The 14,497-nt window shown below is 38.2% G+C and overlaps 1 protein-coding gene across 1 annotated transcript; it reads right to left on the reverse strand.

Annotated features, from left to right (window-relative positions):
* Positions 1–10,511: 10,511 nt before the first annotated feature.
* LOC120461886 (uncharacterized) lies at positions 10,512–14,497 on the reverse strand. Its single transcript, XM_039650211.2, has 2 exons — positions 14,121–14,497; positions 10,512–12,710 (listed from the first exon to the last, which is right to left on the reverse strand). Exons 1-2 carry the CDS (start codon positions 14,264–14,266, stop codon positions 10,823–10,825), a joined length of 2,034 nt encoding a protein of 677 aa, XP_039506145.2. The 5' UTR covers positions 14,267–14,497; the 3' UTR covers positions 10,512–10,822.

Raw genomic sequence — 14,497 nt, forward strand, 5'->3', positions numbered from 1 at the left:
GATTACATCATCATCATCATCAGAGTCATATTCTTTAGATTTCTTTACCAGTTCTGTACAGACATCGGCCACATAAGTACAAGTACACAACATATCGGTGACCCCTAGCAGGCGTTGTGGTTCACAGATCATATCTAGAACCTCTTTTATCAAATCACCGGGTGGATTGTCACCGTTAACACATTTGTCCGTCAAATCACCCCATGAATTAGACAGTCCTCTAATAAGAGCCATATTTTTCTTGAGATTTGCCTGACGCACAGTGTCATAACACGGAGTATCGGGGTGGGATGCGTCCATAATCATCTTATTCATTAGATCGGTCATCTGGATTCTGTAATGGTCTTTAAACATGAATTCCATACAGGACTTTAGGCTACAGGCTGCACCCATGTTGGAACTGGCTTGGTCACTCGCCATTGACGATCGGAAGACCTTGCCAAAGGTCGACGACGTCGCAGATGATTTCCTTGCGGGGTTGTCCACACGATGCGGATGATTTTAGGTGTGTCGTACGATTCCAAGTCTTTGCGGGGATTGGAGAGGTAAGTCAGGTTGCGAGTTTCAAGGTTTTTCGCTGGGTGGTGGTGGTGATGAAGGTTTAGTGCATCCGCAGTCGCACTCGATGAACGGACCCAAGTCTAAGCGACGGTTGATAGTTTTAGCTCGACCCTGTTGTTTTCGAGGTCTGTTAGGTCTGTTAGCCGGAGCACAATCGTTTTCAAAGCATGGTGCCAAGGCTACGCGACGTCTGGTAGTTTTGACCGGAGCCCAGTCTTTGTGATGGTCCGATGGACCGTGGGTATCATCAAGAATGCCGCAGCTGCTCACATGATCGGGTTCTGTACCGTTGACTTCAGCCATGGTTTATAAATGGCGCTTGAGAGGGGTCTGGTTGCCGGAATTTATCTGTAGAAGAGGGGGAGGAGTCGGTCTTTTATTTCTTCCACGGCTTGTAAAGACGTTTGCGAGGGTCTGACAGCAGAGTTTTGGATGACTGTAGTGAATGGGGCAGATGGTCTGGTAAAGGAGCTACTGCGCGCGCATCTCTCGGGGTGGAACAGCTGCACTTTGACTTTGTTGTATCCGTCATGCATGTCACACCATTTAAACATTTTGGTGATGAGGCCAAAAACTGCTTACTTTTCATAAAAAGAAGAACCCATGCCTAAAACTCTTGTGTCCAAGTATCGGTGTAGACGGAATAAAAAATGAATCCTCCCGCCTTTCACATTGTTTAACCGGCTTAACCGTTGTTTAGCCGCATACACAAAATAACTGCGCATGACTGTGCAGTGCAATGGACAATAGCTAGACGAGTTTAATATTTTGTAGGTAACAGAAAAGCCGCAATACTCAGCTTTCATGTCAATGTTTCGTAGACTTAGCTGAAAGATGTTCTAAACGAAATATCTCATGTTTTTGCAAACTGTACAGAGGAGCAAGATGTAAACGGCATAATCAATTACAAACATAAAAAATGATCACAAGCGTATTTGTTTTAAATGGAAGCGGGCTGATCTCTAGAATTACCAAACTTAATGAATGGGCCTCTCTCAGTGCAATAGTCAGATGTAATAGTTTAAGTGTAAAACAGCATGGGCTTACTTTTCACGTTAAAACTTACTTATAAGTAACTTAAGTAAGTAATACTTGCTTATATTAACAGTAGTTTACAATAGTCTGTGCGATTCAGCATCGTAGATAGAGGGAAAGTTTAGTCAAACAGAGTGCAAACACTTAAATTAATGTTGAATGAATGTTGACGGTTCTCAAAGAAATGTTTTCGCCTAAAACAGACACACTGTCCAACATACAAAGACATCTGCTAGCTATCTGAATAGTCATCATTTGTGAATTTTTGTATATTTATTATAAACGGTGCTTTTCAACCCTGGTTTCTTGGTGATTTGGGCCCGTTCAATTACTGTATAAAGATTATGTTTTTAAAGTGAGACCATAGGCTAGAGTATGGTACTTTGCATCGCTACGATGTGAAAAAATACAGCCAAACATTTAAGCGCTACTATTTACACACAACCACACTATGGAGGAGAATATCTAACTGTAGCTTGTGAACATTCCCTTATCTGATTATTTTGGGTCAGAAAACAATTTTGAACAAAATTATGTGGGATATTGAAGCGTTAGTTAAAAATAAAAGGTATTAGTCGATAACAAACCATAATATATTACATTTTGATAAAATTTTATTTTAGTAAAGCTATGACCGTATCACCCACCACAAAGTTTTGCGATTGTGGTTGAGACCTCGCAGAGATTACGCCAATATTAGGGCTCTCAAACATTGTCTGTTTGCACTATGCCTGACACTTAGTAATCAAAAGGCATTTCTGTAGGTTTGTCAAAACAAAGAAAATGTTATCATGGTTTTAAACACAACACTATCTTGTATCATCGTGTACTAAGTCCATTTTTATCAGGCTGATATTTGTAGAAAGTCAATTTATAAAAGAAAAAAGAACCGGTTAATGGTCTTGGTTGGTTGGTTGGTTGGTTGTTTTATTTGTACCCGTCGGTAAATTAAGTTCGAGAGAACAAAGTTTAGGCAGTTTCTCAAACATATAGGCGATAACACCATACAAACAGAACAAGACACTACAATAATTTACTCCATCTTAATACTATTCACAAAAGGTCTTGTGTCAGAAAACAGCAAATATGTGCTTTTACATTTTTGTTAAAACTTTAAAGTAAGATTATCCTTTAAAAGTGTAATACAAATCGTAAAGAGTATTTGATTTTTTGGGGAACGTTGCAAGCTAGTGTCATTAAACTTTACCTTTTTAAGGGGAATTAAATATTTTTTTAAAACGCATTTCATTAGCTAAAATCAATGTCTATAAATATGATCTCAGTGGTGTAAACTTAGCTCTGACAATGATCTGACGGGTGAGTCACAGAGGCTGCCGTGTCGTTCCCCCATCTTGAAAAACTATAATAACGGAGAGGGACAAAAAGCACTAGTCCACCGCAACGCGTTTTCATTGAGAGCCGGCTGACTGAAACGGACGCAAGGAGGTCAGTGAGAGGCCCTTGAAAGGCTGCTCTGCTGCATGATACTTCATAATGCAATCCTCATCGCCATGATAATGCTTAAAAATTGAATCTAAAAGGAAGGGTGACCGGCAAATTTAAAAACAAGGGTGAATGTCGGGACAGCTTTTCCCAGGTGGATAGAGGTAATAAAGGAGAAAGACTTTGAACAGAACGTAGAAGTCCTGCTTTCTTATCGACAATGGTCTAAATTACAAGCTTTTTTATTCCGTGGTTGTGTAATTCATTATATAGACGGCGTAACGGTAGAATGTGTATAGTTAAACTCGAAAAAGTGCTATTGGACGACATGTCCTAGCTTCTTGGCACATAACGGTCACCGTAATCACAACACGCATTTAAAAAAGCGTGGCGCTAGAGAGTACTATGCGTTTGAATGGCAAATAAAATTTCACCGCTAGATGGGTGAAATTCCTACACGGCATGCCTTTTAAGGACGAAGCTGTAGGGTCTTTAACAAAAAGCCTCCAAAATGGAGGAGGTCAAAGGGCATGTTTCTGCTATAGAATCATCGGCTCTCCACAAAGTCTGTTCATGTCGTCAACACCAAAAAGCTGACATTTGAAAATTCTACATATATTTTGTGTAGATAACCGATAGTATATTCTCAGTGAAGGGTTTCACTTGTGTCTTTTTCCACAATGAATAAGGATAGTTTGGGAGATACAAGAAAAGTAAAAAATGATATATCTTATACGTACAAATGGTCATAGCTACCGTAGAAAAAGTAAGATCATGCTTTGCATTAAGATGAGTAAATTAAATATTCGGTCAAGACCAACTTTACTTATGGAACATCATGGACAACACTGCGTCTCTGAAAATGTGTGGTGATTTTCTAAATGATACAGCTTAATCTAAATAAGTGCAACGTAGAGTCGTGTGATTTCTTTTAAAACAACAAAAACAAACTTTGACAACTTGTTTCATGTGGCATGGACAAAAATAATGTTTGAAATATTTAGTAGAAATAAGTAGAAATAATTAATTTTTCTTACATTTTAGTATAAATAATACCTTTGGTTAAATTTATGGAAACCCATTTATATCATACAGAAGTCTTGTAAGATAAACAGATGATAGGACTTTAATAAAAACTTTAAACAGTCTTTTAATTTTAAAAGATCTAATTGAAACTTTTAAGATTATGCTTTTAAGTGAATTTAGAATAAAAATTTAGAATAACATGACATAATTGTGGCCCAGTGGCTCATCTGGCCCGTAACTCCTCCGTCTCTGTGAGGGTCTGAACCTTCATCTCACCCTATCACTAACGGATATGAGAGGTCTTTGTTTATGACAGCTTAAACTATTTGCTTTTTGCATAGTCTTTATCATTGCCTAGATCTAGTTTGCATAGAATGAGTTTTTTGTAATTATACATGTAATTGATATATTCTTTAGATAAAACTATGTTTAATTTGCACAAATACATTTTAGTAACATATGTGTTATTATTCATTATAGAGTTATATATCATTTAATTTATAATCATTTGATTTAAAAATAGAGATTTTATGCTTTGTGAGTGCAAAACAGCTTTATTATAAATTATATTCAATTATTTATTGAAAATGTAAAAATCCAGTTTTCTCTGACGGTAGAGTTTTAGGTGTATGGTATAGAATATGCAGTTACAGTACAAAAATTGTTATGGCTATATTAATAAAAATACTTTTAGGTCGGCATTAAACTAAATCATTAGAGTAATCTTTAAAAGAAATAGAAGATATGAATGAATTAATACTATAAAGATTTAATTTAAACAATATTTTCATTTTAAAAGCTTGAAACTTTTACGATTATGATTCGAAATAATTCTAGTACGAACAAAACTTTGACTCGGCGATGCACAGAGACTCATCTGCTCTGTCACTATCCTGAAGCTAATGAGTAGCCGGCCTTTGGCATCACAGTTTCTAAAATGTCTTCATTGGTGCTCTCGCACTAAAGATAGACCTATGTGGTGATTTTCGCAGAGATACTACTTAAGGAATTATTGAACATTTCACACAATGTGTGAGATGACTTGTGAGAGATCGAATTTTTACATGCACCCTGATAAATAAAAATATAGTCAAGTTTTTCCATAGACCGCTGATGTAGCATATTTGTTTTATGAATTAATTTAATTTATTTTAAAACATCTGGTATTTTTAAAAGATATCATTTAAACTTTTAATGATTATACTATGAAGTAAGATTAACACTAATCAAACATATGGAATGTCTCCGCTGAACCGACACACACACAATGCATGCCTGTAAAGCGAGGGGGAGAGAGGATCACTTGTGGGAGATCTTAGTCTTAAGATCTTAGTCTTATTTTTGAAATGAACGATAAAAGCATTTAATTGATATACTTTTAAATGAACAATGTTGTTCAACTTCAACTCAGTTAGTGTGAAATGTTATATTTGTAAATTAATAATTGCACATTTATTACCATTTCATTTATATACTTTTGAAGATCAATGTTTTTCAACTCTAGTTAGTGTTAAATAATAATAATTTTGTAAAATTACTAGATGTAAATGTATAACTATTTTCATTTATATAGAGCTTAATGTTTAGTGTGAAATATAACGTCCTCACTTGAAGGGGTATAATGTAACACACACACACACACACACAAACACACATAGAAAATAAGTGTGAGAGGGTCCCTCTGACTTAGAGGATTCAGAGAGGTCTAAAGTAATTTATTGCCATTTATTACACAGAGACACACACACACACACACACACACACACCACTCCGGCCATGCATGGGGGAGAGAGAATCACAGGGAGATCTTCACAACTTTAAACTCATCTTTTACATCTTTTGTAAACCATCCATGTATTGTATGGGCATCTTAGGAAGTACTTTGTCGACCAGCTGTAAAAAGTAAGATGGTTTTATTTTTGATAGACTGTTAGTCAACTTATAATCTATAAAACATGTTGTTTTATTTTACAATGAATGATAAAGCATTTTATTGATATTCTTTTTAAATGAACCATGGTTTTAACTTTAGTTAGTGAGAAAAAGTTAGAACTTTTTCTGTTTCAGCACAGGATGCAGGAATGTAATGCTGTTACAGACACACAGATACACACACACACACACACAGAAAAAACACACGCTCACGGATGCTTCTGTTGATGAGAGGGAGAGAGGTTTTTCACATCTTGATGAAAATGACTGATAAAGTAAGATGCTTTTTCACATTTAAATCTAAATGTTTTTTTCCTTATAATCTATAAAACACGGTTTCATTTTTTAGCTTGTGTAAGATTTTTTTCTCTGGGTGAAGGAATGTTCAGCCATCTCACAGCCCGACTGTCACAGGGCCGAAGGACGGTGAGAGAATCAGAGGGGGGTCATCAGCACTCAAGTAAGCCGCTTTTATTTTACAGATCATATTGTGATACGGTCATTATTAGAAAATTATTCCATCAATGCAACAGCAGGATGGGATGGGGAATTCTGTAGAACAGAGACCACCCATTTTATAGACGACTTTTCTGGTATGGGAGGGGGCTACATCAATGATAAAACCAGACAACTGGTCAACCATGGTCAAACCTGTCCATTTTGATCGATCGCTTCCTGGGGTCACTAAGTGGTCAAAACCACACATGTTCACACACATGTTTTTTGGATTAAAAAAGGTCATCCGGTCAAAACCACAGATGTTCACACACACATGTTTTTTGGATTAGAAAGGTCAACGGGTCAACACCACCTGTCCATTTGATTGATCGTTAGGTCAAAGGTTAATCGATATCCCAGACATGGTATGTCAAAGGTCAAAGGTTTATGACTACTTCAAAGATGGCATCCGGAAGGTCAAAGGTCAGCCCCGCCCCCTGTCAATCAAAAAAGCCATAAATCATTTTGACACATGGGAGCCTATATAACTACTTATATATATATATACATACAATAATAACGTTAAGTAAACGGTATTAATAAAAACGCTGAAAAGAGATTATGCGTGTTGATAGCATGCCAAAAATACGTGATACGTGTCATACGCAATTTCATGAGATCAGTCTGAGCATGGATGTTGTTGTGACTTCGTTCCCTTCAAAATGATGCAAATACTGAGAAATGTAATATTTAAACCCCTTCTCTCTTGCTCTGGGGAGCTGGAGGAAAATCATTAGCCAGTCGATTAACATAATCGACTGTAATATTCGGCAAATGTTCAAGACATCTGGGGCCTCATGTATAAAACTTTACGTAGATTTCATCCTTAAAGTGTGCGTACGCACATAAGGCAGAATTTGCGTACGCATAAAAGTTTTCAGATTTATAAAACCGTTCGTACGCCAGAACCTGCGCAGAATTCACTTTATAAATCCCAGTCAGCGGGAGAATGCGCGCACATGCGTCTCCTCCCCGAAATAACCATATATGGAGATTACAACGCCTAGTTTAAATATGCATATCCTTATCTGCATATCATTTGCATATGATTATTCATCCACGTGATACCAAGTTTAACGGTACAAGACGTTAGGAAAATATGAAATGCGGATGTGCCGTCACATTATTACAAACATTTTTTTAGTAGCCTATATCCTTGCCTTGTTTTTGAATGAATAAATCAAATAGTGTTTTTAATAAAGTTTTTCTCAATCTTTTCCACTGGCCAAATAGTATTTTTAATTGATTTATATTTTAATGGAAAGAGATAGACATGGTTGTGCATTATTTGCACGAAACAGTTTTCTCAGACAATCTCTAGTTAAAACATTAAAACACAGCATGCCAGAAGAAAAGTGTTCAAAAGCAATGCATCCACAACAAATAGGTCTATTTCTATTTATTGAATATATATATATATATATATATATATATATATATATATATATATATATATATATATATATATATACTGTATATATTGTAACTTCTCAGTAATGATTTCATGTAGTTTAAGAGTTTAACTCCATTAATGAGAATGGCATATTTAATCTAAATGTTTATATCAGAAGTAAAACAAAGTTTAAACCATTCTCTTATTTATTTAAACTATTATTGAGAACATGCACTCTATTTATGATTTGGACTCATAATGAAGATTTACGGTTTTACTCCATCTGCCGTTAGATTATAGGCTATATGTGCGTCAGTTTCACCAAACGGCCCAACGCGCGCCGCGTGCTGGCACGGTCATTTAAGAAGGGATGGATGTTTGCTTCAAGTGATGATAGGTTTGTGAAATTACATTTGTATTATCTTTCTGTAGATGTATAATTTTCTTTAGATTCTCTGTCTAATAGTGAGCAAAAAGACATTTGACTCCAGCTCACCATCGGTGTCGCCAAAACCCATACTCTTCTAAAAGAGTGCGTACGCACGGTCAAGAGCATCCTTACGGTGCGCACTTATTTACGCCAAGTTTATTTTTTATAAATCCCGATGTGCGCGTGGAAAAATGCGTACGCATATTTCTATGCCCATTTTGTGCGTACGCAACGTTTATACATGAGGCCCCTGGAGAGTATCCTCTACGTCGTCCATCAGGCTACCGGAAACTAGACACCCCATATCTGTTTCGCAGCCGGAACTAGCATATGCTAACGTGCACATAGTCCATTGCAATTTGCAACAGAAGCAAACTCAACTGGTTGTGTATCCTCAATATGTCCTGGGTAAGGAAAAAAAAAAGCTCCAAAGAATCCCATTAGGGAAAAGTTTAGAAAAAGACCCAAATATATCCCATTCATTCGCCGATTCATTCTTTTTCTCAAGCGAAACGGTAAAAAATTTAACCTTATCATCACGAAAATCACTGCGTTGATTACAACATCAAGTTTTTGGCAATTGTTTGTTAACATGGACAAATGGTGCATAATCTAATTACATATGTGCTAATTTGCATACCCAAACAGATCTAAACTTTGGGTATAGCAGGTGAAAATGTCTTGTAGAATTTTGTTGACAGTAAACTATTTAATATTAAGGTCTGAATAGAACCCATTTAGGCTACCCATGAACATGCAGCAAGAATTACTTTAGAAACCAGCCTTTATTAATTATTATGGCAGAGATGGGGTTTGGGGCTGGGTCAGTGGGACTGTTTTTGGGGGATGAGTATGAGGGAAGAACAGGAGACAAAAGGTAGGTGAAATAAAAAGTGTCTGGATCAAAAAATCTAATTACGTACACAATGCACTCAATGCCCAAACCCCATCTCGCAATAAATTTAATAAAGACTGGTTTCTAAAGTACTTCTTCCTGTATTAATGTTCATGAGTAGCCTAAATGGGTTCAGACCTTAACATTAAGTGTTTTACTGTTAGGCTATATGTCAACAAGATTCAAAAAACATTTTAACCTGCTAAACCCAATGTTTAGATCTGTTTAGGTAATTATGCAAATTAGCTAATACGTAATTATATTATACACCGTTTGTCCATGTTAACAAACAATTTTGAAAAACTTGTAATACATTTTTTGTTTGTCTTGATGTAAGTAATCAACTCAGTGATTTCTGATATTTCCATGATGATATCCAAAGGTTAAAATTTTACCCTATTCATGTGAGAAAAAGAATGAATTTGCGAATGAATGGGATATATTTGGGTCTTTTTCAAAATGTTCCCCTGATGGGATTCTTTGGGACTTTTTTTTCCTTACTCATATTGAGGATACAAAATCAGTTGAGTTTGCTTCTGTTGCAATTTGTTCAACCTTTTTTCATAAAATGACTGGGCTATCAAGCTGTCACAGTCTGCTTCAGATGAAATTTCATAGAAGGAAACTTTTTGATTGTTGGTTGATGTACAATTTTAGATTGTAGGCTATAACGAAAACACGATGATGTTGAAACTTTAACGAGACAACAGTGTCTTTTAGATACTTAAACAATGTAATTCTGACATGAAACAGAGCACATACACCAAGTTAACAGTATACTTTATTCATCGTATTCACATGTCAAGTGTTTAAATGAAATTACACTCTTGTAACGTTACATGCTGAAGCCTGAGCGGGAAAATTAACTGCAGAGGTGAATATTATAACCAGTAATTTAAGCACAAGTTATTGTAAGATAAAATGTTTTTAAATAATTTTTTTTCAACACTGATTCAGGTGATTTGTAGACTCTCACAAACTTTTGTCTCATTAGGCTTATATAGTCACATATACACTGTACATTTATGTTTTTCCGTTCTAGACTCTTAAGTGACATATTCATGTTTACCAGGTCATGTGCGGTCAAGTCACATTATGTCTGATTAAGATGGCGGCATACTTAATCTTAATCAATTACACAAAAATACAGCAAGATTCTTAAAATCTAGTTTTAGAAAATGAAGTACAAAGAAATGTGCATCATGTGTGCTTTGCTTTTTTATGTTTTTAATTAACTTATGAAGCCACTGCAAACTTTATCATTACGAATTATATTGATATATTATAATGCCATCATATTCTGTGCAGGCAATTAGCTTACTGCGCTGTAAATAGAAAAGCTAGATAATATCACTGCTAAATACCTTTAAGTGTTGTGGTGTTCCACCATGTTTCTCACTGGCACGCCCACAACTCGTAGAGGTCAGGGCTTAAAAAAAATCCAGAGCTTCCCACGACATTGTGATGGCGAATGTGCAACACTTAAATACGATCTTTAAGAGATGACTTGAATGCACCAATAGAGACACATGATAACCATCTGCTCAGTTTCTGTTCTTTTCTGTTGGACTGATCGTCATCGAGCCAGCAAATCAGCGACCCTTTAAAGTCAGTCAGACTTTCTCAAGGAAGCTGGAGCTTCTGCATTGTCCTCATGTGGATGATCCCGTCGCTGTGAGGGATTACTGGATGATCCGGCATTTTCAGAGCTCGTGTTCTCCTTCTCCGTTTCCCCCTCGGTGGTTTCCTTCTCGTCCTCAGACTCAACGGGCATCAGCGGGGTCAGATCCAGGAAGGGTTTGTAGTGAGGAATAATGGGTTTGACTGTGGTTTGCACTTGGATTTGACTGTTATCGCTTACAGGATTCTGTTTAAGTCTTGATTCATCCGTCCGGGTTGAAGTTGATTTTACAGCATCTCTGACAATCGTCGGCAAGCTTTCCTCCCATGCTGGACAATCCTCACTTAATTCAACCGGTAAAAACTCTTCTGAAAAGTCGTCGTCGTCTTCAGCAAACAGTTGATTCTGTGGTTCTATACGTGATGGTGTCGATGCTTGCTCTTTGAACGTGACCCGAGGCGTCCTCATGACTTCAGTCTCCTCTTCTCTCTCCAGCCGCTCCACAGGTTCGCAGGGAGACGAAGATGCGCTGTTCCTAAAGAAATCTGTGATTTCTTCTGCTGGATCGTCTCCTGGATTTTCCACCTCTGCTCTGTGGCATTCCACGAATCCAGTGAGTTTGAAAGGATCATGCCGTTCTTCGGCGCGCCTGAAGTCGTTCTCTGCGGCGTGAGTCTCAACCTTGAGCACAAACTTCTCCAGATAGCCTCTGTCCTCCCAGTCGGACTCTTGACTGTGGAAGGATTTCTCTGAGGTCACGCTCTCGACCTCGTCGTCCAGCTTCTTACGGGTCCCGATGGCGTCCGCATACAGATCTGAGTACAGGAACGGCAAGGCTTTCGGCTCCTCCAGCAGATTAAGGTCAATGATTTTCTGAGGCCCTTCAGGAAGGTATATGGGCGTGAGGACTGACTCCTCACTCCCAAACAAGGCACTCCCGCTTTCCTTCAGAGAGGACTGGGAAAACTCCCTTCCCTTTTCCCCAGCACTCGCGGCACCATCGTGTGGCTCGCCACCTCCGCCATAAAACACATCGTCCAAGTGTTCGTCAGAAATATCTAGCATACTCGCGGATAAGGAGACACCGGGATCTGGTTCCACTTCTGGACGAGGTGCGTCTTCAATCTTTTCCTCAATTTGCTCCGGTGATTCTTCAACAGGCGCGGCTCCTGATGGCGCTTGATCATAGAGGAGCGCAAACTTCTCAAAGTAGTCTTCGGCCGTCGCTCCTCTTCGGGGCTCTTGGACATGTGGGAACGAGACTAGCGGCTCTGGGATCACCGCATTGATCTTCTCGGTCTCGGGAGGAACATCAAGGTCTGGCTCATCTGGGATCTCTGGGGATTTCATAGCTGGCGTCTCCTCAAGGTAGAACAGGTTATCTTCCAAACCTTTGCTCTCCTCTTCGTCCACCGTGGACACTTTATGTGGAGCGATGATGTTCAGTATCTCGGATCCTTCGGAGACTAAACTGAACAGACGGTCTTCTTTCAGATCCGCCGTTCTTTGCTCTTCAGCTCCCGAGTTAGGAACAGACACTTCCACCATTGCCGGTCTCTCCGCTTCCGCAAGGATCTCGCGAGTGACTTGCTGGCGAGTCCTTGTTTTGTCAGATTTTTGCTTTTTCTTTCTCCTGCTCATCAGTTCTTTGTCCATAATGAACACAATCCTGCCGGCCGTTCCAGAGGCGTCGAGGGAGTACGAGGGTTCGGAGGCGTTGAACTCGGAGGCCCATGGTGTGGAGCATCGGCTCGATGCGGTCTCCCAGGAGATCCCGCTGTCCTCGCTCTGGACCGTCACCATGGAGAAGCATGGGTCCATCATCAGGCAATGGAGTTTGGGCTTCACGGCACCATCCTGGACGACCTCTCTCAGGCTGAGGGGATTCACACCAAACACATCAGTCTGATATTATTTAGCAAAAGTTATGGTACAGTCAAACCAAAGATGATTCAGACACCACTTTACTAGTGTGTGCAGGACACTAGTTCATTTATGTGAGTGAGGAGAGCAAAATAAAGTAAACTGTGACATATTAAACCTAAATATTCTTAATACAGTGATTACAATTTTAACATCTGTACATCTGGCTGTCTAGTTTTTACTTATAGATAAAATAATATTCTTTACTTCTAACTATTGCACACTGACTGCATTACTGCTCATGTAAAATAAGCATACACATAATTTAATCATAACTTAATAGTAACTTAATTATAATTTCTGCTATAACTTTATTATATTGTATTTGTTGTATTTATTGAATTCTTATTTTCTACTGAGCACAGAAGTACAGTACATCACAAAAACATTTCACTGCGCATCTTGTATGAGTATGTGACAAATAAAAACCTTTGAACCTTGAACCAATAAAATATGGGAGCAAAAATGATTTAGCCACTTTGAGCTGATCATGTTTTGCTGAAGTGTGTTTTCTGTAATTGCTAATGCTCTTTTTACACATAGACTGAACAACAAGAAGCATTGCTTGGTCACTGGTTGAGCTAAACTGGTATTATCTAATTGTTTAGTTAAATTTAACAGCTGACAATTATTCAACATAATTCAGGTGTGAGAGTCTAACAAGGATGGACAAAACCAGTGAAATATCCACTTATTTATGTTTTAATAAAACTCATGTTTTATTACCATTTTCAAAACTATAGCGGATAAACTGATAATGTGAAAAATGTTGAAGGATTCTGAATAAACTTGGGTTTGACTGTAAATCACATGTACTGTATGCTGTAGGGCTCGATTCAAAACGATTCTTAAAGGCGACAAATCAATTTTTTCCATATTTATTTTCTATCCCCTAAAAGCCAGGGTTAGTTTTCCTCCACTGTTCATAGGCTTGTATTTTACAGCTAATGCTGGAAGATTTTTTGTTTGTTTGATCTTAAACATAAAATAACCTGATTATGTTTTACCAAGGCATGCGACTATTCTGACTCGTCCAATTTCCAGCATCAATTTTTCATCTTCAAAAAGCATCAAAAACCTGTTTATCCATTGTATGCATTTGAAATATAGAGTTGGGTTCTGTGTTAACGTACCCAAGTTCACCTAAAATAAAAAAAAGTTTAATATACAGGTTTGTGGCTCTTGATTTCTTTTTATCCTTTAACCACTTGTAAACTTGTGTTCACTGTTATTTTTTTATATAAATGTAGTTTTTGTAATCTATTTTCATTGATTTGAATCCGGAATCGAATTTAGAATCGAAATTGAATCGAATTGCACCACTGCATGTACATCCACCCCGGGTGAGCTGTGCTTTTCTCACCTGTTTCTCAAGTCCTCCTCCGCGGTGTTCCACGGTTCTGGCTCTAGTTCCGGTTCCGCCAGTGCCGTCATCTCGTTCTCCGGATCCACTATTTCCATTGTTTCCCTTTTCTCTGCATCTGCTTTAGTCAGAGACGCTCGGTGCATGGCTGTCTCCGCATGTCCTCTCAGCTGAGGAACTTCTCTAGCTCAGCATGATCTGTAAATAGCCTGAGGCGTCCCGTTCTCGGCTCCAAGTGCAGCGAGCTCTTCTGCTCTCAAGCCACCTGAAAAGGGGGACATTTCTATTGTGTTGGAAGGTGTATCAGCCATGCTGGTGAGGGATGTGCGGCTTTCACTGCCGGCACTTCATGAAACACACACACACTGCCGGCACTT

Source organism: Pimephales promelas, chromosome 19, assembly GCF_988280905.1.
Source record: "Pimephales promelas chromosome 19, fPimPro1.hap1.1, whole genome shotgun sequence".
NCBI lineage: Eukaryota > Metazoa > Chordata > Actinopteri > Cypriniformes > Leuciscidae > Pimephales > Pimephales promelas.